The 27,917-nt window shown below is 55.6% G+C and overlaps 1 protein-coding gene across 6 annotated transcripts in view; it reads left to right on the top strand.

The window, feature by feature from the left end:
* macf1a (microtubule actin crosslinking factor 1a) overlaps positions 1-27,917 on the top strand; it is a 93,679-nt gene that overhangs the window by 39,310 nt on the left and 26,452 nt on the right. For 5 of the 6 annotated variants that reach the window (XM_061822763.1, XM_061822755.1, XM_061822771.1 and 2 more), the window contains 37 exons: positions 457-611; positions 1,253-1,379; positions 2,106-2,289; positions 2,385-2,545; positions 2,699-2,877; positions 2,953-3,091; positions 3,173-3,366; positions 3,616-3,781; positions 3,916-3,999; positions 4,160-4,267; positions 4,350-4,448; positions 4,753-4,872; positions 4,944-5,035; positions 5,116-5,239; positions 14,640-14,786; positions 14,904-15,125; positions 15,457-15,612; positions 15,745-15,918; positions 16,023-16,190; positions 16,279-16,449; positions 16,629-16,802; positions 16,892-17,015; positions 17,090-17,289; positions 17,650-17,967; positions 18,304-18,470; positions 19,042-19,198; positions 19,271-19,382; positions 19,570-19,632; positions 19,710-19,948; positions 20,016-20,145; positions 20,765-20,964; positions 21,404-21,896; positions 21,971-22,569; positions 22,984-23,172; positions 23,318-23,512; positions 24,671-24,988; positions 25,068-25,250. In XM_061822763.1, coding sequence (XP_061678747.1) covers positions 457-611; positions 1,253-1,379; positions 2,106-2,289; positions 2,385-2,545; positions 2,699-2,877; positions 2,953-3,091; positions 3,173-3,366; positions 3,616-3,781; positions 3,916-3,999; positions 4,160-4,267; positions 4,350-4,448; positions 4,753-4,872; positions 4,944-5,035; positions 5,116-5,239; positions 14,640-14,786; positions 14,904-15,125; positions 15,457-15,612; positions 15,745-15,918; positions 16,023-16,190; positions 16,279-16,449; positions 16,629-16,802; positions 16,892-17,015; positions 17,090-17,289; positions 17,650-17,967; positions 18,304-18,470; positions 19,042-19,198; positions 19,271-19,382; positions 19,570-19,632; positions 19,710-19,948; positions 20,016-20,145; positions 20,765-20,964; positions 21,404-21,896; positions 21,971-22,569; positions 22,984-23,172; positions 23,318-23,512; positions 24,671-24,988; positions 25,068-25,250 — 6,831 coding nt within the window. Of the gene's footprint in view, positions 1-456; positions 612-1,252; positions 1,380-2,105; positions 2,290-2,384; positions 2,546-2,698; positions 2,878-2,952; positions 3,092-3,172; positions 3,367-3,615; positions 3,782-3,915; positions 4,000-4,159; positions 4,268-4,349; positions 4,449-4,752; positions 4,873-4,943; positions 5,036-5,115; positions 5,240-8,204; positions 12,425-12,491; positions 12,648-13,067; positions 13,272-13,476; positions 13,585-13,672; positions 13,931-14,639; positions 14,787-14,903; positions 15,126-15,456; positions 15,613-15,744; positions 15,919-16,022; positions 16,191-16,278; positions 16,450-16,628; positions 16,803-16,891; positions 17,016-17,089; positions 17,290-17,649; positions 17,968-18,303; positions 18,471-19,041; positions 19,199-19,270; positions 19,383-19,569; positions 19,633-19,709; positions 19,949-20,015; positions 20,146-20,764; positions 20,965-21,403; positions 21,897-21,970; positions 22,570-22,983; positions 23,173-23,317; positions 23,513-24,670; positions 24,989-25,067; positions 25,251-27,917 lie in introns of those variants that run through there. The other variant, XM_061822748.1, reaches the window with a different exon arrangement.

The raw sequence follows: 27,917 nt of genomic DNA, 5'->3' as shown, positions 1-27,917 counted from the left end.
TGTGTCGCGTAATACCGGCCACGATACTGCTATTAAATACCAATCGAGAATCCAATCAAGCTTTTGCTTTGGTTGCTGTACTGAGAAGCTGCAGGACAAGTATTGCAAAATTATTTCAAGGAATAATCAATCATATTGCTGTGGGCTTTCTTTATTTTGCTGGTCGTCGTCTTTGGGCTTTTTTTTTTTCCCGTGCAACTTCCTGTCATCATCGCCATCGTTCGCCTTTGCCTTGTCTCGCTTTCAAATTTTGCCCGTTTCGCGTCATTGCCACGTTTGACGTTCCTCCTCAATGGATTGTATTTTTTTTTTTTTTTTTTGGAATCATCTCAATGTTGAACGATGTCCATTTGTTTCTGCCTCTTTTCCCGCCTCCGTCTTCATCTTCACTGACTAATTTGCCCCGCCCCCTTCGCCCCTTCCCGTCCTCCATCTTGGCGTCGCGCCCCATCGCAGATCACGATCACGCGCGGCGACGAGTGCGTGCTGGAGGACAACGGCCAGCGCAGCAAGTGGAAGGTGATCAGCCCGACGGGCAACGAGGCCACGGTGCCGTCCGTCTGCTTCACCGTGCCGCCGCCCAACCCGGAGGCCGTGGAGGTCGCCGGCAGGTGGGTGGGCGCTCGCCGGGCCGCCGTTTTTCCCACGGAAATATTTTGAAATGTTTATTTGTAGGCCGCATTCTATTGCCCGACTTTTGCCTTGCGGGTCGCGTCCCGGGCGAGAGGCGGGGCAGCCCCTCAACTGCTCGCCGGGCACTCAGAAAAACAAGCGTTCCCGCCTACGGGCGCGAGGCGGGATTTGAACCCGCAATTTGAGAACCGTTATGCACAAGTGCCTGCCGGTCATCCGCTGTCACGAAAGGGCATTAAATATATGTTGTCACAAAAGATTTTCTTGGGCTTGAAAATAATAATTGGAATATAATAAGACATTTCCTACCACTCAGTATTTCTAAAAGAAAAATACAAATGCGTTTAAGCGCATTCCCAGACTTTCAATATTCACAAAATTGTGAAAAAAATATTTCATTTTTTTTTAAGGCAGGTGACATATTGAATGAGTCAATATTGCCATATAAAAAAAATTAAATGTGACCCTCCTCATTCATGAAATGATCCAAAATGCACGTGCATACATTTTGTGGTTTTTTTTTTTTTTTTTTTTTGCATGCAGTGAGCGTGTAATAATACTTGCCGCTGCGCGCGAGTTGAAGTACTTTGCTGTAGTAATGTCGGCGCGGCGCTTGCAGGACGGAGCAGTTGTACCAGCAGGCCATGTCCTTGTGGCACCAGCTGCACGTCAACATGAAGAGCGTCGTCTCCTGGCACTACCTCCTCCGAGACCTCGGCGCCGTCTCCCGGTGGAACCCGGACACGGTCGGTTCCGTCCGTCTTCGCCGGCTGTCGTCTTCTTTTTCTCTCTTCCCGTTTGTTTTTGTGTTGCCGGCCGGCAGTTGCGAGGGAACATTTGAATGCTCGCCGCTTGCTAAGAGAATCGCACCCATCGCAAGTTCATCACGTAGCAAAAAGTATGCTAGCATCACGCTAAGACGCCAGTGACGAGCTTAGAAAAGTCGCAGCAATCTCGGGTGACCTGTGCTTATAAACACGAATGCTAGCAACACACGTAGACGGACGATACTATTCACAAGCATTTTAATCATTACTTTTTATGAATACATGACTAGTGTTGCTCCATCTTACTGGGTTCAGTTAGTTGTGAAACTGCTTGTTTGACGCTTGTCTGTTGCAACGCCCCCTGGTGGCCACGGCGCGCGCACACCTGAAGCAACTCATTGGCGCTCAAATCATACAGCAAAAAAAAAAAAAATCTCTTATTGGGTTACGTCAGTTCTGCGTTGGTGTATACATTTTTGTCCTGGTGTTTTTTGTGGGGCTGAAACGGATTCTTGGCATTTGGGTAGTTTTCCGAAATAAAATAAACGAAACTCGTACGTCAAGCGGTGTTTTTTTTTTTTTTTTCTTTTTTTGCAAAGAGTGGAGGGCTTTTGCAGTCCGTTTGCTTTTACTTTGACTTCGGGTCTTGGAATTGTTTTGCGTCTTCATTTGCGTAAAGCGACTTCTCCGGCGGGCGGTCCTCAGGTCCGGAGCCAGTCGCCGTCGGAGCGCCGGCGAGCCGCGGACCAGCTGGACTCCCGCCTGTCCGACTTCCTTTCCGACAGCCGGGAGAGTTCGCTGTTCGCGCCGGACGAACGGAGCCAGCTGGAGGCGGACGTGCGGCGGGCGGCCCGGCGCTGCCGTGACCTTCTGCTGGACATGGAGAGCGGTGAGCGGGCGCTCGCGGGGTGGCCCGGTTCGTTCCCGGTCCTCCTCCGGGGCAATTTTGGAATTTTTTTATTTTTTTTTGGGCCGCGTATTCAGAGGAGAAAGACGAGTCGGCGTGTCGCTCGTTGGTGTCGGAGCTGCAGAACATCGGCCTGCGACTGAACCAGTCCGAGCGGGGGTTGACCGGCGCCGTCCAGGCGGCCGGTCGGCTGGCCGACGACAGCGCGGCAAACGCCGCCAGGATAGCCGAGCACGAGGTCGCTCGTTTCTTTTCTCGTTAATTTTGCACGTCTTTGCTGGTCTCTTTTGAATGTTTCCCCCGACCCGCGGAGTGGGAGGTCCCGATGCGTGGCCGGTTGTTGGTCCGGCGCTCCCCCTGACATCCCGATTGGCCGTTCCTCCTTTTTCAGGAGCTGACCCGCTCGCTGGACGCGCTGGCCTCGGACTTGGGTGACGCGTCACGGCGCTGCGTGGCCTTCCTGGGGGACAAGGCCGCCTCGTCGGGGGCGGCCGCCTTGCGCTCTGAGCTGGACCGGAGCGTGGAGAAGATGGACGAGCTGCGGCGCCTCTCGTCCGCCTTCCTGCAAAAGTCCGTGCGCCGTTGGCTCCGCTATTGAGGGCTATTGTGGGCCTCTTCATCGATTGGATTCTTCTCCCCGTCCAGATTGAAAACGGCGGACGCGCTGCTGCGCCGCCTGGAGGAGGCCGAGAGTCTGCTCGGGAAGTACGAGCGCACGCTGAGCGAGGAGGACGTCCTTCCGGCGGACACGGCGACCATTCAAAGCCTCAGAGACCAATTGGGGGTGACGTGTTCCACGCCCGGACCGGCGGCTGGCCGCGCCGTCCGGGTGCAAATCAACTTTTTCCTCTTCCTCTCTCGGCAGACGTGGCAACGCGAGCTGTCCGAGCAGGACGGCGTCCTGCGGTCCCTGCGTTCGGACGTCGGGCGGGCCGAGGAGGCGGCGTCCCGCCTCGCCGCCCTGCGCCCGGACGGCGGCGCCGAGCCGCAGCGCCGTCGGGAACGAGCCGACCGGGCGGCGGAGCGGTGGGCCGCCGTCGAGAGGCAGATGGAAACGCGGTGAGCGGCGATTGGAGAGGCCGAAAGGGACTTTTTTTTTTCCTCGGCGCCAAAATTTCCACGCAATCGTTTGTCATCTGCACGGACGACACGTCGTCTTGGATTGTGTTTTGTATCCCGTCGATGGATTTTTGTTTTTTGGAGGCTTTGCCATTCTAAACTTGGACTTCAAAAATTGTTGTTTTTGTTTTGCGGGGGTTCATCGTCGCCGTTACACCCTGTCAACTATTTTCCGGGGGCCGTCGGCAGGCGGGCGGAGCTGGAGGCGATCGGCGGCGTCCTCCGGCGGTACAGAGCCGACCACTCGGAGCTGACGGCGTGGATCGACGAGACCACGCGGCGGCAGGAGAACGCGGCGGCGGCGGCCGCCGGCGACGACAGCAAGACGCTCTCGGGGCAGCTGGCGCAGCAGACGGTCGGCCCGCTCGCCTTCCTCCAAATTTGCAGCGATGACACTTTGCCGGGTCGACTTGGACCTCGTGTCCGTTGACGCGTTCTCCGGTCTGGTTTGCGATGACGCCCTCCTTCCGACTTGTTCCCGGTCTTCAGGCTTTGGTGACGGAGATCGAAGACAACCAGAGCAAACTGGACCAGTGCCAGACGCACTCCAAACAATTCTGCGCCTCCGTCAAGGTAAACAATTCGCTTGCGCTTTCTTGCCCTGCATTTGTCTCGTGTCATTTTTTTAACGACAAATGACGGCTAAATGAGGTAAGGTAAAATTTGATCCTCGGCTCCTCGTGACGTTTTAATGGCCGAACACCTTCCGGACCTTTTCCTTTTGTCTCGGCAGGACTACGAGCTTCAGCTGATGACCTTCCGAGCCTTGGTGGAGTCCACGCACAAGTCGGCGGTCAAGAGGAGGAGGACGCACTCCTCGTCCGACGCCGTCGCTCAAGAGGTCGGGGGCCGTTCCCCCGCAAATGGGAAATGGCAAATGGCGGGGGCCCTGCCTGTCGTAACCGGGTGGCTTTTTGTGACAGTTCATGGACCTGCGCACGCGCTACACGGCCTTGGTCACGCTGACGACGCAACACGTCAAATACATCAGCGACGCCCTCAGGAGGCTCGAAGCAGAAGAGGTGAGGGAGGCCCAGAACGGCAAAAATCAGAAACTCCTAATGTAGTTTTTTTTGTTGTTGTGTGTAATTGTGTACATCTATCTATTGAAAAATACATTTCTCACATGACTATGGATCACTTTTTGAAAATGTAATAATAATGCCTTGAACTTGTCGGTCGCTTTTCTGGGCGCTTCACAATTTCATTCGTTCCTTAACCCCTTTTGAACGACGATTGGCTGGATTCTTTTTTTTTTGCGATTTCTGCAATGAGATCATCAGAACGGGAACAGGACAACACTGATCCGTGTTCCTGTGCCCGCAGAAAGAGGCGGAGGAGGAGAAGCGGGCCCGAGCGGGTCAGGTGTCGGAGCTGCTGGCTTGGATCGGGGACCTCCGGGAACGGACCGCCGGCGCCGAGTCCTCCTCGCTCCCTGCGCAACAGGTAAACGCAACCGCGTTAGGTGACGTTACGCGGGAAAAGTGGCAAAACCCAAACATTTCAAATCCCCGCAGGCCGTCGGCGAGCAGCTGGCCGCCAAGAAAGACGACGTGGCCGAAGCCGTCAGAAGCGCTCGCGTCTTCCTGCTCTCCAAAGCGGGCGCCAAGTAAGTGGACCTCGCTGAAGCGGGCTCCCTCGCCACGTCGCCCGCCGTCCCACCGCCGCCTTCTCCCGCCCCTTCCGCAGGCTGTCGCCGGACGAGCGCGCCCGCGCGGAGGCGCAGTTGGACCGGCTGACGGCCGCCTACGGCGAGGTCTGCGAGGAGTCGGCCCGGCAGATGCAGAAGCTGGCCAGGGAGGAGGAGAGCAAGGTGGGGTCCGGTTTCAGCGGCGCTCGCGATGTCTGCGCCCGCGTCATTAACTCCGTCTCGCCAAGTTTGTGTCGTCCTTCTCGTCCCATCCGCATCGTTAACGGCGCCGGGACTTCGTCGGCGCCAGGTTGGGTTCCGAGCCGACCGGCGACCGTGGAAAAGCTTCCTTACTTTGCTCTCCCGTCACGATTGTTTCTTTGTTCGAGGGTCAAAGTTGACCCGCTGCCTTTTTAGGCATTTGCAAAAAGGATTTTCTTCTAAAATAGCGAACGAAAAGAAGTGCAATTTACTCTTGAGACATTTAAAAGATGTTTTTCAAACAATACGACCCACGGTCGAAAAGATCCTTCTGTAGATGACGACATCGTCATCCGCAGCTCTGGTAACTCATTCGGCGTTGCGGTTGGTCGCCATCACGATCGAACGCATCCGATTGTGTTGCTTTGCCGTTGTTTGTCTGTGTTTGTTGTGCCCGCTTGGCCAAAGCAAAGCAAAGCAAAGCAAGCGAGCTCAGCGCGAGCATGTTGTGTCCAGATCACACACGAGCCGGCGTTTGTGCGTTTGTGTGCCTGACTTTGGGTCGCCCGGTTCTAATGCAGTTCTCTAACCGTGTGACACTCTTCAACCAGCATTTTGCTTGCCAACAACCACTAACAGCAAGCGGCCACCAGGGGGCGTCGTGGACGGCGACGTGTCGTTGGGCTTTTCCGGATCATTTCAAAACGAACGAACGAACGAACCAAAAGAAAAGCACAACGACATTGTCGTGTTTACGCCTCCGGAAGAAGAGTGGCACGCACCACGCTAACGTCGTCTCCTTACGCCGCATTCTGCCCGTTACGTGTGCGTTTCCACCCGCCGGTAAGTACTGCTCGCTTCTTCCGTTTTGTTGCCAGAAAATCTGCTCTGGCTCTTCCGTGTGCTCATTTTGGAGGGAATTGAACTTTTCACACGTGACGACTAAAAGCCATCAAAACATTTGACACCTTTTCAGATTTCTTTCGTTTTATCAGTAGGGGGGTTAGTATTGTGATAATGCAATAAATTGTAGTCACGGGAATATTGGTGGCATTTTGTATTATTTTAGATTCGATTTATGATAAATGCATTGGAAAAAGACTTTGTAAAGAAATGACGACTTTTAACACGTGTTTGGGTGTCCTAAAATGCAATCATTATTAGCATTTGTTTCATTATTTTCGAGTTGATATTTTTCGTACTACGGTAAAGCAGAGCATTCTGCTGGGATTCCGACCACGTAGGAATATCTATACATAGAATGTACCGTATGACCCGGAGCGTATATGTACGTATCGTATATGATGTAAATCGTCGATATTTTGTGTGATCCCTGTGGTAGATTCCGCGCTGCATCGCCGGCGTGATCGACCTGGGGAGCGTGGAAACCTTCCCGGTGTTCCGAGCTGCCCAGCGGGGTCTGATTGACCAAGACACGGGTCGAATACTGCTGGAGGCCCAACTGGTCACCGCGGGGAGGCTCCTCTCTCCCGAAAACCCCTCGGGGCTCTCTCTGGATCAAAGTCTAGCTGGAGGCTCGATTGACACTCACACCAAGCGGTCCCTCTCGGAACTGGAGAACGCTCGGCTCGTGGTGCAAACGGGTACCGGCGACCGCCAGCTCGGTCTGCGCGCGCTCGCTACGGCCGTGGAGTCCGGGCTCGTCCGAGAGGAAGTAGGACTTCGTATTCTGGAACTCCGAATGCGAGAAGACTTGAAGCTTTTTTCTTCCGGGAGCCTTCAGGCCAAGCTTGAATCCAGGCTCCAACGTAAAGACCTGATCGATCCAAACACAGCTGAGAAAGTAAACCTTCCCGAGCTGCTTCGAAGATGCGTCCCGGATGACGGCTCGGGTCTTCTCTTGCTTCCTGTCAAACAGCAACCCGGAGGGAGCGTCTGCCTCCGCTCCGGTAGAAAGGTCGGTATCTTCCGCGCCATAGAGGAAGGCCTGATCGAGCGGCAAGTGGCCAAACGGCTCCTGGATGCTCAGCTGTTTGCCGGTGGGATCGTGGACCCCCGATCTGGGCACCGGCTGACTGTCCATGAGGCAGTTTGTCATGGACTCGTGGACCAGGACTTGGCCTGCTCGCTGTTTGTGCGACAACTCCAAAATGGTGGGATCCTTGAGCCTGGAACTCGAGAACGTTTGAATGTGGAGGAGAGTATCGACCGGGACCTTCTCTCCCCCCGTATGGCTTTGCTAGTCCTTGAGTCCCTCTGGACATTCATGGGAATCCTCTGGCCTGAATCTGGTGAAGTTCTCTCCATTGCGGAGGGTCTTCAGCAAGGGCTTATCTCAGCGGAGCTGGCGCGAAACATCCTCAGGCAGCGGAATTCTATTGGCGCGCTGTACAACTTGGAAAGTCTCCAGGTGCTGCCCTTTGAAGAAGTCCTGGATACCAGGGGCGTCCGTATTCTCAAAGCTATCCGTTTGCCAGATGTTCTCCTTGACACGAACCCGTCGGGCGCACCATCTCTGAACCGCCCGAGTCGGGGTTCTTTAAGCTCGTCGCCTCTTGCTTCTTCTCCCGCCAGCCTCATGTGGGATGCCGTAGCAACGGACGGGATGGATGCCGACAAGCGGGCGCAACGCAAGCTCCTCTTTCGTATCATGACTCACAGCTATGTGGACGCACACTCCGGGAAACGACTGGTGCTTTTTGACCCCGAGTTACTGGCGTTAATTTCTGCAGTTCAGTCGAAGCTTGGAGACACGGAGACTTTTGGCAGTTTCACCAGACAAAACGATACGGCCAAAACGTTGACTTTGAATCAAGAACAGATTACTGACGGGCAAACTGAGGCAGAAGTCGGAACTCCCAGTAGACTCGCACAAAACCAAGACTTCAAGACTGGCAGCGCAAACAGGCGAGACAGTGACGACGTTAAACCTGAATCCCTGACAGTTACCGGGAATAATACGGATGGATCATCAGAAACTGTAGTCGATAAAGGCCCAAAAGTTGAAGAACGTGGACCGTTTAGTCGGGAGAGTTGGAAGAAAAGCTCCAAAGTCTTGAGGAGAAATCTAAACATGACACAGACGATGAGGTTGCAGCTGAAAATGTTGAGTACATTTTGATGGGCTCCACAAATGAGGACTGCCATTTAAAACATTTGGGGAAACCTGACCGGTTAGAACCCGAGCAGCGAAATCAGGAGTTGTCAAAGTTGGACAAAGCTGCGGCTGGTGTGCTTGAATCTGCATCCGGGGAGGAGGATGCTGAACTGTCAAGGTTTGCCTCTGACCTCACCAAGGGAGGTCTGATCATGGAAGACGGCGAAAGGTTGCTCCCGGATGAAGCGGTCGCACAGGGCATCCTTCCCGGTCGCACTGCGGTCAAATTAATGGCTCGCGTAGGGTTGTTTGGCGGTTTCCTCCACGGTAAAAGCGGTGAGTCGCTAAGCCTAGATGATGTCTTGCAGGGAGGTTTATTAGATGAGGATCTGATGTGGAGTGTCCTAAAAGCCGATAAAACACTGGCAGGGATCGTGGATGTGGAGAAAAAAATGATCTGTGGGGTGAGGCAGGCAGCCCAGGCTGGTTTGATTGACTCCAACACTGCAACTAGACTGCTCGAAGCTCAGGTGGCTTCCGGAGGTATCGTAGATCTTGTTAGGGACAGGAGAGTCTCAGTTGCTCTAGCGTCAAACCTTGGACTGATAGAGGACAACCAAAGAGCACAACTAATAGCACTAGAGAAGGCCTACAAAGGGAAGGTGACTGGGACTGAAGCGTCGCTTACCAAAGCCAGCTTACAGCTACAGATGGAAGGAGTTATTGATCCGGAGACCGAGTGTCCTGTTCCTCTGGACCAAGCCATTGTGAAGCGCTTGATAAACCCCAAACATGCACATCAGGTGTTGCTCAGACAGGTAGCCGAGGGCGGCATCGTCCACCATGCTTCAGGAATGAGGCTGTCGGTCTCTGATGCTGTCGACAGGGGTCTCGTGGATCGATCCCTCGCTCCTGGCTTGGAGGAGATGGAGTGGGCTTACCAAGGAGAAGGCAGCTCCCCAAGTGCAGAGGCTGTGGCTTTACAATTAGCAACTGGAGCAGTTTTTGACCCCCGCTCTGGCTGTAAAGTCACATTGAGTCAGGCTGTTGCTCGGGGTCTTCTGGACGAGGAGGTTGCAAGGGAAGCCGTGGCTCATGGTGCAGCAACACAAGGGGTGCTTGACCCCCAAACCGCTCTGATTGTGCCTTACTCGGACCTTGTAAGGAAAGGTAAGATAGATGTCGAGACGGGCAAGCGATTTTTGGAAGTGAAACCATTCAGCGGGATTGAGAACGCGCAAACAAGGAGCCGCATGACTTTTCCTGAAGCTTTGGCTGCTAAACAAGTTGACCCAATTCCAGCTCTTAGACTGCTCCAAAGCCAGGCAGACAGTGGTGGCATTGTCGATATCAACACTGGAGAAAGGCTTCCTCTACCTGAAGCTGCTAAAAATGGTTTGATCTCAGAGGATATGGTCTTAGAAATTGCCACCAACCAGATAACGAAAGGCGGCCTCGTCAATCCAGGAACTGGTCAGCGAGTCTTGAATCTCAGCGATGCGGTTGCTTTGCATCTGATCTCCGGTGATGTGGCTTCAGAAATCCAGAACAAATTGTGTCCTTTGGAGATAAAAATTGATGAAGACCGTTCACCTGCTTGGTCGCAAAGCACAACGAGCCCAGTTCGCCCTTTGGTGCCTTTATGGGACCATGGCGAAAGTTTGGCCTCTGCTGAACAAGTCACTGAAGTAGACCCGTCGCTGGGGCCAGACAAGTCCATTGACCTTTTGAGTAACTTTGCTTTAAATGTTGAAAAGAGAATCCAGCAAGCCATAGAAGAGGCCACACCCCAGATCAGGCCAGCAGAGAAGATTCAGAAACCAAAGACTGTAGATAAAATACAGACGAGCGCAGTTGAACAGAGAGAACGCGGAGCTGAATGTTTGTTAACGGTACCGATCCGAGCACATGAGACTGATTTTGACAATGCCGTCGAGGAAGAAGACAAGAAAAAGTCAGATGGGATACCAGTGAAGTTACAGTTTAAATACGGTGATGAGGAAAGTGTGTCGGTCCAAGACTTCCGTTTTTCACCGACGGACCCCGGAACAGCTGACAAGGAGGAAGGACGCACAAATCCAAGTGACGAAAGAACCGCGTTGGGGGAGGCGTTAGTGAGGAACGAGGGGGAACGAGGGAAGGTTTTGAAGTTAGAAACGGAGGGTCCTGGCATGGAGCAGCAGAAACTGGTGTTGGATGAGGCCTTCCTGCAAATTGGTAGCGCGGGAGAGGTTTACAAACCAACGGATGGACCAAAAGAAGCTACAGCTGAAGGTTTGGTTGCAGAATCGATTCAAACGTGTGACTCCAACATCCACAAACGTGTTGAGGAACAGGGCAGAGGTAAACCTGAGATGAGATCCAGTGATGAGAGCAGTACTTTGGCCCAAGACGTTGATGGATTGTTGACTGACTGTAGAACAACGGAGCGCACGTTTGGCAAAGACGAAGATCAAGTCGGACAAATTGACAAGGAACGTATGATGAGGGAAAGTGTCGAGGGGAACGACGGTAAAAGACGGAACACTTTGAGCGTTGAAACCGAAGCTCCTTCTGCCACGGAGCAGCAGCCACTGCGACGGATCAGTGGTGCAGGGAAGGTTGCAGATAAGTCGGAAGTAAGCCACCACCTTGAAACTGTAGGAAAAGAACGCAGGCCGGAAAGTTTGGTTGTACAATCAGTTCAGGTACATGATGAAGATAGCGACCGAGGTGTTCAGGAAAAGGACGGAGACAGTTCCAATGATAAGACCAGTACACCTGTCCAGGATGATGTTGATTTCAGAGCTGAACACATCGGTGACAAAGAAAAAGAACATATGAAACTTAGTGACCAGGAACATAGGTTAGGGAATATTGTGGAAGAGAGCAATGCCGAAAGTGGGAATGTTTTGAGATCTGAAAGTAAGGCTCCTTCTGCCGTAAGCCGGGAAGAGCCGCTTTTGGAGGCCTCTTTGACCAACAAAAGCAAAACCAAGGAAAAGAGGAGTAAAAAGAAGGCAAAAATGACAAACGATGAATGCGAAAGACGGCAAACGCAAACGAAACCTCCGCCTGAGACTTATCAGCCAGAGAGAGCTTTGGCAACTCCTGACGAGACGGCTGGAAGGCATCAAGTCGACGACACGGACTCACGGACCGAAGTAGTGGCTGAACCGCATGCCACAAAACGGCAACCCCAAGATGAAGAACTTCATCATGTGAGAGGTGCAGCCCCCTTACTTGAGAACACTGACGAGAGAAGCGGAGTTGAAAACCCTCCGTCGACCCTGTTTCATCTCGAACAATCGGTCAGCAATCAGGAGGAGGGCGGAAAGGGCGGGCAGCAGTCGAGTCCGCCGGACGAGCGGGCCTCGGTGAAGCTAAAAGCTCGAGACGGCAACCTCGAGAAGGCTGTCAATGAAGTCCAGAAGAGAGAGACCACAGAAACTCTCGAGAGTGCTGACAACACGAGACCGAGACGTGAGGAGGAGGGCCAGCTCGAACTGGCGGGTGACAAAGTCGATGCGGCTGTTTCTTTAAATGTGGCTTTCAGTAAGGATCAGCTTCCAGCTGTCAAGCCTGAGGAAAGTTTGACAACTCAGCCTGCCGATGACAAGTTACAGACTGATCAGGAAGAGGAGTCCAAGTTCACAACAGATATCAACGAAAAGACCACGGAAGTCGGTTCAAAAAGCTTGCGCGAGAGTCCGTCAACCGCCGGAGACGAGGAGATGACGCGAGCCTGCGCAATAAGTTCAAGTCTGCCAAAGAAACACACTCCTTACTTCACTCCTGAAGAAAACCCTTCAAACAAGACAAACGCTGGTCATTGTCATGAAGAAGTCAGCTGCCAACCACATGAGCAAATAAACACTCAAGGCCAGTCTGAGGCTTCCAGCACTCGAGCAGAACCAGACCAGAAGGAGCAGCGACCGTCTGAAAGTGCAACCGCCAAAGGGCTTGAAGTTAAGGCTCCGCAAACTGCGCAGCTCCTCTCCAAAGAGGCTTCTCCTGACTCTGGATCAGCCGGACTTCCTACGTCACCTCCAGCTTCTGACAGTCAAGCAGCAGATGTCGACGGAGTTGGAATTTCAAGCCGAGATGAAGCGGCCTCCACTTCTGGCAAGGTACGTCACGCCGCACACGTCGTCTCACATTATTCTAAACATTTCCCGTCTCCCACCGCTCCCAAAGTCATCCCGAGCGCGTCAGGAGTGCCTGGAGCACGACCAACGCATCGTAGCGTTGGTGTCCGTGGTCAGACGCACGGAGGCCCGACTCAAGCGGCGGCAGCAGCAAGCGGTCGGAAGCGGCCTCGTCGCCTTGGACGACATCATCAGGCATACGCAGGTGACAAGAGGCTGGCGGTCGACCGTCGGTCTGAACCTCGCGCGTTAGCGTTGCGCTGGACTGAACCACGTCCGTCCTGATTCAAGTCAATCTTGTCCGCGTTGTGTGGAATTTGGAATGAGCCGTGAGCACGCGTAAGATGACTTGCGTCACGGTTGGCGTGAATCCGAACGGAATTGGAATGATATGGAGTCAGACAGAACTGTGATCGCAGGCTAGCGTATCACGCTTCGGGTGGACGGCTGTAAATCTGGATCGAATTGTGTTGGAATTTGATCTAGTCGCAAAGTTATTGGCGTGGATCATTCCGTACCGTCTGTGAGCCGGATTTTATTCAGACTGAAGCTTGTCTTATGATCCGGTCTCGTATCTCGGTTTTGCGCTCCCGAGATCATTTCTTGACTCGCATCTGGTCGTCAGGATCTGGACGTGGAGCTCCGAGACCTGGAGGTGGAGATCGCCACGGAAGTGAAGGCTGCCCAGAAGCACCCCGGAGATGTTCCTCCTCAGCTCCTTGCAGCTCTGCAGAAAGACCAGCAGAGCTTGACACGAGCGTACCAGGCGGCCAGAACGCTTTCCGAGGAGATCCTGCGAAGCCTGCGAGCCCACAGGGATTCATACAAGGTAAATGGGGGACCTTTGGGGGGGTGGAAGGGGGTCCCCAAGATCCCGAGCATGGCCATCCCACTCTTCCCGGCCATGATCCTCAGCATCGCCGCTGGTCTCGTACTTGTCACCCTGCAATGTGGACGTGCATCCGTCATCAAAACCAGAAGTTAGCGGTTCTCTTGCTATCAAATCTGAACCGATGGACTTGTATTGATCTCAGGAGGAGGTGGAAGCCGAGCTGGAGTCACTCTCAGGACGAGTGGAGGGTCTGCTGTCCTGGTTGGGAGACACCGAGGCACTTGTGAATGAAGAAAGTGAAAATGCGGAGGTGGACTGTCAACTTTCAACCTCCCGTCACCCACAGAGCGAGTCCAGTTCTTGGCGTAGAAACGTGTCTGTGGCGTCTCCTCTCCTAGGAGCTTCATTCCAGGCTGACGTCCCGCTCGGGCGACGTGGCCCGGGCGGCCTCGGACGTCCAGGTCTTCGTGTCGGAGCGGGCCCGGGACCTGGCGCCGCATCAGAGCGGGCGCCTCCTGCTGCGGCTGCAGCGGCTGCGGATGGCCTCCCGCGGGGCGGCGGGGCGAGCTCGGGCTCGGGATCGGGCCCGGGCCCGCGCTTCGGACCGCGACCGTGACGACGGAGGCCGAGGCCACGTCGAGGAGGAGCTGAAGGAGGTTTGGAAAAGCTTTGCTTCGGTGGCTTTTTCTTAGCTACCTGCTTGTAACAAATTCATAAATCATCATCCGTCCCTTTTCTAACGACGACTCTCAAGGCCATCACTCTACATAAAAACATTTCAACGCATTAAGATCCGCTTTTGTACCGGCAGGACCCACAAGTCCAATATTCTATTATTCTTCTTATTTTTTGGGCCCTCTAAATCCGACAAATTGCCTGAAGCGTGGAAATGTTGATTCCTACCGCGCAAATCTTCCAGATGTCCCCACCGTTCCTACGCTCACAAGTGTAAAGCCTCTTCCAAAATGTCACTCCTTCAACTTGCATCGCTTCTTCTGTTTTCGTACACGTTTGCTCTGCTTCTTCTTGACATCACGTGTGTTCCTCGCCGGCGTCGTGCTACACGCGTGTCATTAACATGTTTGCCTTGCTCTTGCAGATGGCCGCCGACGGAGCCGCATGCGTCGCCGCGGTTACGTCTACCTCACGCCGTTTTTTTTTTTTTGGTTTTTTCCTCCTCCCCACGCCTTTGTGTGTGCAACGTGGGGAGTAATAAAGATATATTTTGGATCTGTGTGATCTTGGTGTTATTGTGCGTGTGCATCTGGACACAAAATGCTCATAAGTTGACTCGTCGGCGGTTGGAGTTAATGTTGTTAATGTTTCCATCAAGTGCGCTGACGTTGTTGCCGTCGGTCTCCTCAGGCGGTCCAGCAGCAGAAAAGGGAATGTTCTCGCGCGCTGGAAGGTCTCAGTTCCTGGTTGGCGGAGGCCGCCGCCGCCGCTCTGGCCCATCAGAGAGCGGAATCGGACGACGTCAACGTCCTGCGGGACAAGCAGAAGAAGTTACAAGTGCGACACCTGACAAAGACGGGGCCCGCTCGAAAGAAATAACCCGGCGAAGAATTTTGGATATTTCATCTTTGGATCATTTTTACAGACGCTACGTCGCCGTCCGTCTCTTTGCAGGAAGTGCAGAAGGACGTCCGGGCCAGAGCGCGGGACGCGGCCGAGGCCGCCCGCTCGGCGGAGGACTTGCTGGCCGAGCGGGGGCCGAGCTTGAGCGCGGAGGAGCGAGAGGGCCTGCGGGTGGCGCTGGAGGGGCTGAAGGAGCAGTACGCCGCCGTCGCGGAGGCGGCCGACGCGTCCGTGTCGGAGGTGGACGCCGCCCTGCGGCACAACGCGCAAAAGGTCGGCCCTTTTCTCACAGCTTAAACGTTCAGCGGCTGTCGAGAAACGCGAGACGATCAAATTCTTTGCTTCAAGTCCTTTTGTCAGTCCCACATGTAAGACGGAATGGGAAGAAAAAAAAAAAAAAAAAAAAAAAGTTCAACCCAATGAATGTAGCAAATGCCATGGATGGGCAAACTGCAATTAACTGTAACGAGAAACCTTCACGGTTGAAATTGTGAGCAAGTCCTGAACTGAGTGATTGTTTTTTGAGTTTTTGGGGGTTTGTTGGCGTAGCGTTAGGATCTTCGACTCATTCGTTAATTGTCCACACTAACCCCCAAACAAACAGGCGAAAGCTTTTGAGGATCTTCAGCAGACCCAAGACCAGATGGACTCCCTGCTGAAGGACTTGAGCGCCGCTCGCCAATCGCCACCCGGAGACGTCAGCGACCTGTCGTCCACGCAGCCCGACGCCGCCGTCACGTCCCACGCGGGGGCGCTGCAGGTCCGATCTTTTCCCGTCACGCCAACTTTTCCACGGGCGTCCGGTCTGAGATTTGTTTTCACGGCTCGGAACTTTTGCGAGTAGCGTATGTCACGTTCCGGGTGAGCAATGTAAGACCCCGTTGCGACGCAGGCCGAGCTCGGGCGACTGCAGGCTCAGCAGGCCCGGCTTCTCCAAATCGGCCAATCGGCGCGCACGCTTCTGGACCGGCCCGACTCCACGGTTCCTCCCGAGGAGAAGCGACGTCTGCGGGTCACGCTGGACCAGCTGCGGGCCGAGCACCAGCGGAAGCTGCACAGTTGCCAGGTAGCCCTCGGGGGGGCCAAAGGGAGGGCCGGGGATGAGTCGACTTTGGCCGGTGTCAGCGAAGGGAGGAACAAATGCAAAGCGGCGCGTTCCTCACCTCGCAGGAGCGACTGAGGAAGTCCGAGGCGCTGAAGGACGAGCTGTCCAAGTTCCTGCAGGAGCACGGCGCTCTGGGGGCTTGGCTGGAGCAGAGCGAGCTGGAGCTGAGATGTCTGGGCGACGGAGAGACGGACGCCCAGGAACTCAAGAGCAGACTGGACCAGCACAGAAAGGTAACCAAGCGCAGCTGCCCTCGGCGGCCTGCTCGCTCAGGATTTGCAAATCATGGCGTCGGCCCGTTTTTTTGGTGGCGTCGGGCAGCTGGCCGAGGACGTCGTCTGCCACAAGGCCGACCTGCGCTTCGTCTCCATCTCGGCTCAGAAGGTTCTGGACTCCTGCGCGGGCGCCGCCGCGGGCCTGGAGGCCACCGAGCGGCTGGTCACCCAAAAGCTGCACGACGCCAACCACAGATATACCTCGCTTCATGCCAAGGTGGGCGCTTCTTCAACAAAAAATTCAAAAGGAGGCTCCCGCCGGGTTTCTTTGGGTTTTTTTTTTTCCCCAGTTCCAATTTTTCGAAACATATTGTTGTCGGCTGATAATGCATAAGGGAGCAGAGATGTGACGTTCAATTGGCAACGCAGCAACTTTCCATCTGCGTTTGCCTGCAGTCGTCGGATTTGGGCGGCCGCCTGTCGGGCCTGCTGGAGCGCTACCAGCTCTACCGGGACGAGGTGGTCTCGCTCCACTCCTGGCTCAGCGCTCGGGAGCAGAACCAAAGCGCCGCCGAGCCCGGCGGGGACGCCGACGCCCGCGACCCGCAGGACGCCCTGCGCCAAGTCCAGGTAAAGCCTCGGCGCCGCTTCCCTTCCCTCCCCTGAGCGGTGTCGTCGCGTGAGGGGCCCGACAATTCTTTCTCCCTGTGCGCGTTCAGCTGCTGCAGGACCAACTGGCCGAGCGTTCGGTGCAGTTGGAGAAGGTGAAGCGAGCCGGGAAAGTTCTGGTCAGCGCGGACGAGTCGCCCTCCCTGAAGGCCGCGGACGTCCTGCGTGCCGCAGGTCAGGCCCGCCGCGTTCCCGTTCCCGACCGGAGTTGGGCTTCCGTGACGCGTTCCGCCGTCGTTCTCCTTCAGACGGCTTAGAGAAGAGGTTCTCGTCGCTGTCGGCGTCGGTGTCGGAGCGGGCCGAGCGGCTTCAGACGGCCGTGGCCCGTTCGGTGAGCGCGCAGGAGGGCTTGAAGGCGCTGCTGGCCTGGCTGGACACGCTGGATCTGGAGCCCGCGCCCGTGCAGCCCACGGTGCGGGCGCTCCAGGACGCCCTCACCCGCAACCAGGTAGACAGTGGTCCAAAGTCTTTGGAACCTTTGAAGTTCTGTTAGGAGGCCAGAGAAATGCCAGCAAACATGGTTTTGAAGGTGATTGATTGGCTGTCAACACAGGCACACAAGAGGGTGTGCACACTTGTGCAACCGCACTATCTCATCTGTTTGTGTGTAAGAATGTTTATCTTGGCCTCCTCTATTATTAATGACCCCAAATTGGGGCGTGTAGACTTTTGATATCCATGTCGTCAATGAAGCGCTACCAGAGTTTGCAAACTGGTTTGGAATTTGACTTGAACTTGTGGGAAATCCCTCGACGGGCTTGCAACGTTTGAGCGCTCCATTTTGACCCATTTCCCGCCCCTCCCATAGAAACTTCGTCAGGAGCTCCTTTCCCGCCAGGGCAGCGTGGAGGCCACGCGGGACTCCGTCTCCGAGCTGCTCCGGAGCCCCGGGGCCTCGGCGGCTTCGGGCCTGCAGGGGGCGCTGGACGAACTGACGCGGAGGTTCGCCGCCGCCCGGGTCGGCCAGGCCGGGCGGGAGGCCGAGCTGAAGACGCTGCTGCCCGGGCTGGAGACCTTCGAGCGGCTGGGGGCCGACCTGCGGGTCTTCGTCTGCGCTCGCGCCAAAGCTCTGAACCCGGCCGGGCGGCCCGACCGCAGCGTGGACGACTACAGGCAGACTGTGGAGGTCGGTCGGGTATCTTCTGCGTCTTTAGAACAGAGGGAGGTCCAAAAACTCGAGGCAGCCTCAAAATCGTGTCATTTCGGAGCAGCTTAATGCTACGACTGGACTGGAGGGCTTCATGGAAATCGTACGCAACAGTTTGGCACATACCTCGGGTCAAAGTATCCAACACGCCGTTTGGTAGTGGCCACGTTTTTGCGGCGGGGGGTCAACAATCCCGTGCCTTCGTCAAAGGGGGGGGGCTCTCAGTTTGCAGACAACAGAAGAGAAAGAAAGGTCAGCCGGATCAATTGCGTTGGGTTCAAAGATGCTTTGGCGGCGTTTTTTTTTTTTTTACAGGAAGTGAAGTCGGCGCTACAACAGGAAGCTCCTCAGCTCAAGTCCTTCCGCAGCCTGGCGGACGAAGTCTGCGCATCGCAAATTTTGGGTCCCACGCGGAACCTCCGCGAGCACGTCGAGGCCGCCTCGGACGACTTTCGGCGGCTGGAAGACGACGTTGACCGAAGGTGAGAAAATGGGGGGGGGGGGCCGCGTCAAAGTACCCCAAGAGTGAAGAATTCTGGCTTTCCGCAGGCCATTTCCTGTCTTGCTAACGATCGTTTTGAGGGACATGTGTCACGCAAGTCAGCCACGGGGGAAAAAAAGACAGCAAATGCATATTTGCTTGAAATTAATTTTGGCCTTTTTTCCACACTTAGAGAAAGATAATGACGTGAAGAAGCCTTGTCATGTTTTTGCAGTTGCTGATCCTCATCAGTCCCGACATTTGACAAAACCAGTGTTTTCCAAATTTGTCAAACATGAATCCGGCGAGAGACGTCTCGCGTCCAAAGTCTCCATTTAAGCGCACCTCATACGGTGCTAAAACTTTGACGCCAGCGAAACGTTTGGAACGTCTTTGGAGGGCTGAGGTCCCCCGAAAGCAAAATGTCAGACTTGCTGTTGAATGTTGGACGGGGTCTTTTTATGACAAACGTGCGCCCAACAGTCGAAACGGGGGGGGGGGGGGTGCTTTTAACACAACAGCTCAAACGGCGAGAAGCCGTCACGCCTAACCGCGTTCTCGTTACGCTGCAGACTGGAGGCCATCTTGGCCTGCGAGCAGCGGCTGCTCCACTTCCGTGGGCTCTGCGGCGCCCTCTTCAGGTGGCTGCAGGCGGCGCAGGAGCAGCTGCCCGCCAAGGAGCCGCCGCTGGACACGGAGGCGCTGCGGAGGCGAGTGCAGCAGCTCCAGGTGGGTTCGGCGAACGCGCCGCGTCCTCGCGTGCGCTGCCTTCGCTGACGACGTCGGCGGTGATGCCTTCAGGAGCTGGTGAAGGAGTGGGAGTCGCAGGCGTCCACGGTGCAGGAGCTGAACCGGAGCGGCTCCGAGCTGGAGGCGCGAGTCATCGACGTCACGGCGCCGCCGAGCCAAGGCGGTAAGAGCGGCTCCTCGTTTCAATTACCAGGCCGGGAAGGGGGGGGGGGGGGGAGTAACTTGAAAATATTTGAAGTTTTTGTGGTGGTGTGGCCACACCTGTGACATCCGCTGTCTGTTAAATCTCAAGGCCCGGTTAATCGAGGTTCCGTAGTAGCCATTCATAAATTTCTTCTTCTGCTTTCCAGGCGCTGCCCAAGCGAACGGCTCCGCAGGTCCCGGCAGCGTCAACGGCATCCACACTTGCAAAGGTCGGAACGGCCGAGCCAATCTGCTCGCATCTTTCTAAATATTAGATTTCATTTCCGTCCGAAATGCGTCCCGCCAGACCTGACGGAGATCCAGGTGGCCGTGTCGGACGTCAACGCGCGCCACGAGGCCCTGGGCGCCGACCTGAAGGAGCGGCTGTGCCGCCGGCGGGCCTCGCTGGAGCGGAGGCGGCGGGCCGAGCGCGGCGCCGACGAGCTGCGGCGCTGGCTGGAGGACAAAGAGGAGACCCTGGCGCGGGGTCACGCCGCCTCGCCGTCCAAGCCGGAGGTGGTGCGTGCGCAGGCCCAGGAGAACAAGGTCAGAACCCGGGAAAAAGCCGCCACAAGAGCGCTCGCGAACCTCGACGGTCCTCGTGACGACGCAGGCGCTGCTGTCGGAGTTGGCCGAGCGCTCGGCCCAGGTGGAGGACCTGAAGGGAACCCTGAGGAAGCTCATCGCCGACGACGCCGATTCCCCCGAGGCCGACGCCTGGAGGCAACAGCTGCGGGAGATCGGTACGTGACGCCCCACGCCGGCAAGCGCGCGCGATACCCGGCCGGCGTTGACGCCATCCGAGTCGTGCGCGTTGGCGCTGAGCGCATCTCGTCTGACTTCGTCGCGGGCGTTTGGTTGCCAGACGAAGCCTTCGGCGGACACGTTTGGTATTTACGACACTTGAGCTTGTTCACCTTCACGATAATCAGCAATGCAAATAGCATCAAGATTAGACGGCGGAGCAACTCATGCAGACAGGCGATGGGTTAGGAAAATACTCAAAGGCCAACGAGCTTTATCTTCTTCACTTGTTTCTTCAATTTCTTGACGTGTAAAAAAGGTACAGATTGTAGTGCCTCTGTGTGAAATACATGCAGGAACAATAAAGGACATTTCGGGAAGAAGGGTCAAAATAAGGCGGCCATTTTGGAAGGGTCTTTGCCTCTTGGGGTCAGTTTGAGTGCATTTAGCTAACAAAGGTAGAAGTTTTCTTTTTCTTTTTTTTTTTTTTTTTTTTCAAAATACTTCATCACACATGCTCATCACTCGCAACGTTTTAAGTCGTTGTCATTTATGAAGAAGCGCGATGGATGATTTTGTACGCACCGCTAAGTCGTTCCGCCCCCCCCCCCCCCCCAGACGCCCGCTGGCTCTCGGCCAATCAGACGGCGGCGCGGCGTCAGGCGGCGTTGGAGGAGAGCGCCGAGCGGCTGGGCAGCTTCGCGGCGGCGGCGGCTCAGCTGGGCCCGTGGCTGCGCGAGAAGGAGCTGATGATGAGCGTGCTGGGACCGCTCAGCATCGACCCAAACATGCTCGACACGCAGCAGCAGCAAGTGCAAGTACGTCGGGCCAAATAGCGAGAACGTCTCCCGCTTTGATGCCGTTGATGATGATATCATGCAAATATGTCACGCGATGTTGCCATAGTGACGATCGTATTGAGCCCAAACGGTCACGTAACCCTGACGTCGGCAGAACTCTAAAATGTGCTTGACTGTTTGGCTTTGAAATTAAACTTGACGGCGGCCGTTTTAAGCAGTAAAAGGCTGAACGAGGAAAATCGACTTCACGATTTAACTAAAATGTATTGCACGGAAAAGTGGGGGAAAAACAAAAATGTACGTAATGATTTGACCTTCAAAGGCAACTCCAACCGAACTGCATTCAGGCAGTAATTCTTTCACGGGCCACTAGAGGGAGCCTGCGTAGCACGCGGCGCCAATTTGAGCGCGTTTTTGTTTGTACGCGGCGTCGCCAACGTCAACTTGTTGTTTTTAGTTCATGCTCCGAGAGTTCGAGACCCGTCGGCCGCAGTTCGAGGAGCTCACCCGGTCCGCCGAGGGCATCCTATCGCAGACGCGGGACCCCGAGGAGCTGGAGGAGGTCCGCACCCAGCTGGACTCGGTCTCCCGGGGGTGGCGCGACCTGACGGGCGAGCTGGGCCGGCGCTCGGAGCACATCGGCCGGGCGCGCGCCGCCAGCGAGCGCTACTGCGCGCTGCTGCGGGAGCTCTCGGCCAGCGCGGCGGCGCTCGCCGATCGTCTGGACGGCCAGGCCGAGCTCAGCGCTTGTCCCGAGGCGCTGAGGCGGCGCCTGCGGGAAACGGGCCAGATCCGCTCGGAGCTGGAGAGGCGGCGAGGCGAGCTGGCCCGGGCCGAGCTGCTGTGCGAGGAGCTCGGCGCCGTTGTGGCCGAGCCTTACCTGAAGGACGAGCTGAAGAAGCGGCTGGCGGGCGTCAGCGTGCCGCTCAGGAACCTGGAGGAACGCGCGGGTGGGAAAATCCTCTGCCCAGCCGCGTCCGGTCGCCACGCAAAAGCGCTTTGAATGATTTTTCTCTCTCTGCAGCGGACGGTCTGTCTCAGCTGCAGGCCGCGCTGTCCTCCACGCAGCAGTTCCAGCAGATGTTCGAGGACGTGCGCCGGTGGCTGGACCAGCAGGCGGAGCCGAGGGAGCCGGCGCCCGACGCGCTGCCCTGTCGGCCCGAGGCCGTCCGCTCCCTCCTGTCCGCCGCCGACGAGCTCCGGAGCGCCGTCGCCGCCCAGCGCGGCTCCTACGAGCTGATCCAGGCCGAGGGCGCGTCGCTGCTCGCCGCCCTCCCCGCCGGCGGCGAGGACCGCGCCGGCCTGGAGTCGCGCCTGGCCCGCTTGCGGCGGGACTGGGAGGACGTCAACGGGAGACTCTCGGAGCGGGAAGACCGACTCAAAGGCACCCTGAGCAAGGCGGAAAGCTACCAGCGGAGCAAGGCCGACTTCGCTCCCTGGCTGGAGGAATGCGAGGAGAAAGACGGGGAGATCCGGCCGTCGCTGGACTCGACCGGTCTGGACGAGGCCCTGCAGAACGCCAGGGGGCTCGCCCTGGACCTGGAGAGGCGGCAGCCCCTTCTGGAAGCCTTCAACGCGGCCGCCGACAGCCTCCTGGAGCAGTGCCGCGTCGGAGACGACGAGGTACCTTACCTGAGTCTTGACTTTGCCAGTGAGTCGGGTCCGTTTTCGTGTTCTCCAACCGGACTCCTCATACCTTACGCCGGGCTCTTCCAAAAGTTGCTCTCCACTTTCATTGTACTTTTTTCTTTCAACGTTTTGCAAATTCTCCCCCCCAGCCGAAATGGCGCCAAAAAAAAAAAAAAAACAATTTTTTTTTTCTGTCCTTGACTGCAGTTCGGGATCAGTTTTAAGCTAAGCCGCGTTTAGCTGAAGCCGAATCATCGGCGAAATTGACTTTTGTTGTAGAGACAGACGATGGTGGAGAAAACAAGAAAGAGCGATTGAGTGACAGAGGGAGGGATGAGAGAACTACTCTAGAGGGCCACATACTGAAAAAGTTGGAGTAGAAGAATGAAAACCGACGCGTCTCTTCAGGTCCGAGACGAGAAGGCCCAGCTGAACCGACGTCTGGACGCGCTGGCCGAGCGTCTCCTCGGTCGCACGTCGCAGCTGGAGGAGCTCTCGGGCCGCCTGAAGGAGTTCGAGGAAGGTCGGCAGGCGGTGGAGAGACGCCTGGAGGCCGCCGACCACCAGCTGGAAGTCCAGGAGGCTTTAGGACCTCAGGTACGGCGGGATCGTATGATTCACGTAGCGCTGACTCGTGGTGACGGGGGTGAAGAATTCGACTGCTGCTCGGCACTGAAGTAAAAGTCGCTCTTTGAAGTTCTGGTCGGGAACACCCCCCCACCACCACTTGTCTCCGTTCCAGGCCTGCACCGCCAAAAGCCTGGAGAGGCTGAGGAACCAGCAGGAGTCCCTGGCGCGCCTGCGGCCCCAGGTGGTCTACCTGCGGGACCTGGCCCAGGGGCTGGCGCGGGACGCCCCCGACACGCCGGACGGCGCTCGGAGGCTCCTGGACCGGGCCGAACGCACCCAGAGCGACTTTGACCGCGTCGGTGACAAGGTGAGAACGTGCCAAAGTGGATTTGTGCTCACGGTGGCGTTTGCGCTGCAGAGTGGCGAGCCAAGAAAAGATTGGCTCAAGGTGCGAGCTCGACGGTAGCCGAATCAGTCGTGCTGCGCAGCGCGTGTGCGCGTCATTACCTTGAAAGAAAACAGAAGTTACTGAAGCCGTTTGACGTTTTCCACTTCCTGTGACCGTTTATGGTCGTTGTGGAGGGTCGTGAAGGGGCCATTTTACATCTCGACGGCCACTTTCTTGCGTGCGTGCGTGCGTGCGTGCGTGTACGCGCATCGCATTCCCTAATGATTTGGCCAACGTGCGCGATGATTGCGCGGACGGCGTCGTCGGCGTCGTCGTCGTCACCTTGCTTAGATAACGTTGCCGTTCGCCTATTTTGGGTTGCGTTGCCTGCGCCAAAACATTCCATGTTGTCCACGTCGGTCCTTTGCTTCGAGAGCGTCAAGCGTGTCAAAGGTTTGAAGGTCCGGGTCAAATGTCAAACATTGAAAACTTGGAAGGGGAGGGTGGGGGGGAATTGCATTTCTGCTCCTTTTTTTTTTTTTTTAATTTTTGGTCTGATCGTTTCCAGACTCGCCGGACGCGTAGAAAGTTGATTGGGCAATCGACTGACATTAACTTCAAGGAGATTGATTGGGTCAAAGGTCAAAAACATCAAATTCAAGCACCTGATGGAGGCCTTGTCGGATCTGTTATTACGTTAGTAAACACGGTCACGTTAACGTCACACACGTACAAAAAAAGTACAGTACTTTTTTCCCCTAAGAATAAAACTCAAAATGTAACTCATTTGGTTAAAAAATTGGAAATACAAAATTCGAAGCGGAATGACACTGCTTAAAAATAATATAATAATATAAGGTATGAAGCAAATTTATAAACCTGAAAAATGACCTATCATTTTCACGGCTGTGTGAAAAATACCAAATATGAAATACACAGTGACAAAATTCAAACCAAGTTTGCGAAAGTAAAAGTTTCCCCGTAAATGCATCCCAAAATGTATTGAATTACAAGACGATATGATTTAAAAAAAAAAAAAAAAAAATGCTGTCACTCACGTATGAAGTCGAACACGTACACGCGCCGATTCTGAAAGTGTCTTTTTTTGTCTCTCTCTCTCTCTCGTGGCTCCGTCAGCTGGAGCAGTGCCACTCGGCGCTGGAGTCGCGTCTGCGGGGCGTGGGCCAGGCGCAGTCGCACGTGCGCGACATCTTCTCGCGGCTGGCCGACCTGGACGACGAGCTGGACTCGCCGGGCCCCGTCGGGCGCGACGCCGACCTGCTGGCCTCGCAGGAGGACGCGCTGGGCCGCTTCCTGTCGCGGCTGGCGGGCCTGCGCGCCGAGCTGGAGGCGCGCGCCGCCGACTGCGCGGCCACGCTGCGCGGCGAGGGCTCCTCGCCCGACCTGCTGGGCCTCAGGCGCGAGACGGACGCGCTCGCTCGGCAGGCCGCTAAGGTGAGAGGCCGGACCGAGGACCTCGACGACAACGCCGAGGGGAGCGGTTAAAACCCGAGCCGCGCGGTCTGCGTTGCAGCTGAAGGAGCGCGGCCGGGCGCGTCTGGCGCAGATCCGGGACGCGTCCGAGCGGGTGGCCGACTTCTACCGGCTGGCGGGCGAGCTGCGAGGCCTGCTGGGGGCCGCCGAGGAGGCTCTGGACGCGCAGGGCGTGGTGGGCTCCGAGGTGGACGTCATCAAGAGGCAGCTGGACGACTTCAAGGTAGGACGATCCGGCGGGTCAGCTTGAAAGTTGCAGCTAAAATGGCCGACTTTGCGCCAATCTCGCCGCGTCCTCCCGCGCAGATGCCTAGCCGAGCTTTTGCCGAGCGCGTTTAATGGCCACGGCGTCACTTCCTGTCTGCGGGCGCGATCGACGTCTCCCGCGATCCCCAGAAAGCGCCGGCCTCCGTTTCCCAAGTCCCGTCTTTTCCCGTCGTTCCGCAGCGTTTTCGTACTCGCGCGAGATGCTGCGTATGAATAGATTTGTGTATTTTGCTCCCACCCCCCCCCCCAAAAAAGGCAATTGTAAAAACGTTTCCCAACTCTCATCAGTCTCGTTTGTTTGTTTCCAATTCCGTCGCTGAAATAAGCCTAAAATGGCAGCGTTGAACCAAAATGGCCGACTTTTTTTTTTCCCAACGTGCCCATTTATTGTTCTCATCATTTATTTGAGCATCGTCACGTTGCAGTAAGTTGGTTTTAAATTTGTGGCGATGTCCGCAAACTGTCACCGTAATCCTCCCACGTGTTGTTTTCCAATATGAGAATTTGAGGTTTTGTCAGTCAGCATCGAATTGACTGTGGCGGAGGGTCTTTTTTTTTTTTTTTTTTTTTTTATTTGGGGGGGGGGGGCGCTATTGCTAAGCAGGTTTTATGGCGAGATGTAGTTAAGAATAGCAGGCAAAATGTCACATTGTCAGGGCCAAAGTGCGACAAGTTTTAAAAGCGCTGTTAAAACTCTCCTATGTGCCGGAGTGACACCCCCCCCCCCCCATGTCACTCGCCAAGCGCATGTAAGCCATTTCCCCCCCCCCCCCTCCATTCCAAAGTCTTGTGTGGCCTGCCCTCCCCCAGCGGAGCCTTTCCCCGATCCACAGCCATGATGTCATCCTGATGCCTCAAAGAATTGGGGGGGGGGGGCTGCAGATGTTTTCATTAATGGGGTGGGGGTGGGGGGGGGGGGGGGTGTTCCTGTTTCTTCCCACCAGAATTTCTTTGAAACATGGCCGCCGCCGGAACGATAGCAATTGTGCCGTCTTTTTGTGGACCGCGAGGAATCTCAGCTGTCTGTGCGCACATTTTGGAGGGTTAGGGTGTGGCATGTGACCCCCCCCCCCCCCCCCCCCCGAGCACATGCGCAGCTGACAACGCGCGTTGTGTGTTGTCGACGCACTTGCGCATTTCCAGGACAAACTGCCGAGTGGGTTCATGTGAAATGATGTCTGTTTTTTGTGTATTTCTCTTTGTGGGGAACGATGACTTGTTCACCCCCCCCCCCCCCCCCGCTAACACGACTTCATCGTCCGCCTCCTTTTCGCCGATGAGTGACGGTGACGTTCATGATGATGATGACGAGTCAAAGTGGCGAACAAAACGGGGTCATCCGAGTTGAATCTGTAAATTCTGGCCCCAGACGTTGAAAAGTCATTGTTCTCTTTGTGCGTGCGCTGCACTTGTAGGCCCGTGCGTTGCCTCAGCTGTTGCGAGTTAGCTTCCTTTGGCCCAAACTCACTCAATTCTTTTGTCTCGGCTGGCGGCAGGTCAACTTTTGGGAAGGTCCGAGTACCGTCTCTTGATCGCTCGCCTCTTTGTCCGTCTTGCGCGCAAGCGACGCCCGGCAAAACGCACGCGATCGCTTGCGTGTTTATGACGTGAAAAGTTGTCACGGCAATATTCACGCGTGCGTATCAAGCTCGGTGTGCGTCCGCGGACGCGCAATCCGCGGAGTCGCGTGTCTGCGCGCAAAAGTTCAACGCGAGGCGAAGAAGTCGAGGAAGAGGATGTGGATAAAAATCCCGCCTCGAGTTTTCCGGCTTCCGGCAAAAGTTAGAAGAAGCGGGGCGCAAAAACTTGACGTAGTCACTGCACTTGCATTTCCAAAGTCTCGTACCTCAAAACTTCTTTCCCCATTGACATAAAAGCAATTCAAATATTTTGTTTTTTTTTTTTTTTATCCCTAAACAAAAAGTTGCATGTATAGTGTATAAAGACACATTTCTGAGATTTGGTCTATATATATATATATATGGTCTAAATACGATTACAAAACACAAGTGTACTTAATCCACAGCACAGATACTCTCTCTGCCCAGGAATATTGTCCTATGTGCAGTCTATGCGTGTTGCTGCTCTGTTTTTGTTCACGGAGTCGATTGACGGTTCCTTCTGAGCGCAACTTTCATGCTAATTTCTGTGAGCCCGTCTGTGACATTTCATACGTTGGGTCGGGCGAGAAGAAGGACGCTTCGTGGGAATTTGCAATCTTTGATCCTTTTTGTTGTTGTTGTTGTCCGTCACGCTCACAATGAGGTTTGGTTTGACTTGCACGCTCTCGTTTGTCTGCCGTGACCTTCGGGGACGGCGGAGGAATGAAGACAATTCAAGGGAAGTCGTCGGCTAATCGAATTTAAGTGTCGACGGGGGTGGGGTCAGCCGGGGGCACCGTCGGTTTAGTTTAAGCCCTGAAAGAGGCTTGCGAACCACCGAAACGTTTGCTTTTGTCACGCAGGCCACGGTTGCGGCACTTGTTGTTGTGATGGCGGCGGAGGTCCGAGGGGGACCCGCGTCCGTCTGGCGCTGGTCGGCGTCCGCCCAACTCGCCTGCGCGCTTGATAAAGACACGTCGACGTCAGCGTGCATCTAGTTATGTGATTGCGGGAAGCCGCAT

This window comes from Syngnathoides biaculeatus, chromosome 1 (genome assembly GCF_019802595.1).
Source record: "Syngnathoides biaculeatus isolate LvHL_M chromosome 1, ASM1980259v1, whole genome shotgun sequence".
NCBI classification, from domain to species: domain Eukaryota; kingdom Metazoa; phylum Chordata; class Actinopteri; order Syngnathiformes; family Syngnathidae; genus Syngnathoides; species Syngnathoides biaculeatus.
The sequence above is the reverse complement of the archived record's forward strand: the minus strand, read 5'-3'. Positions and strand labels throughout refer to the sequence as shown.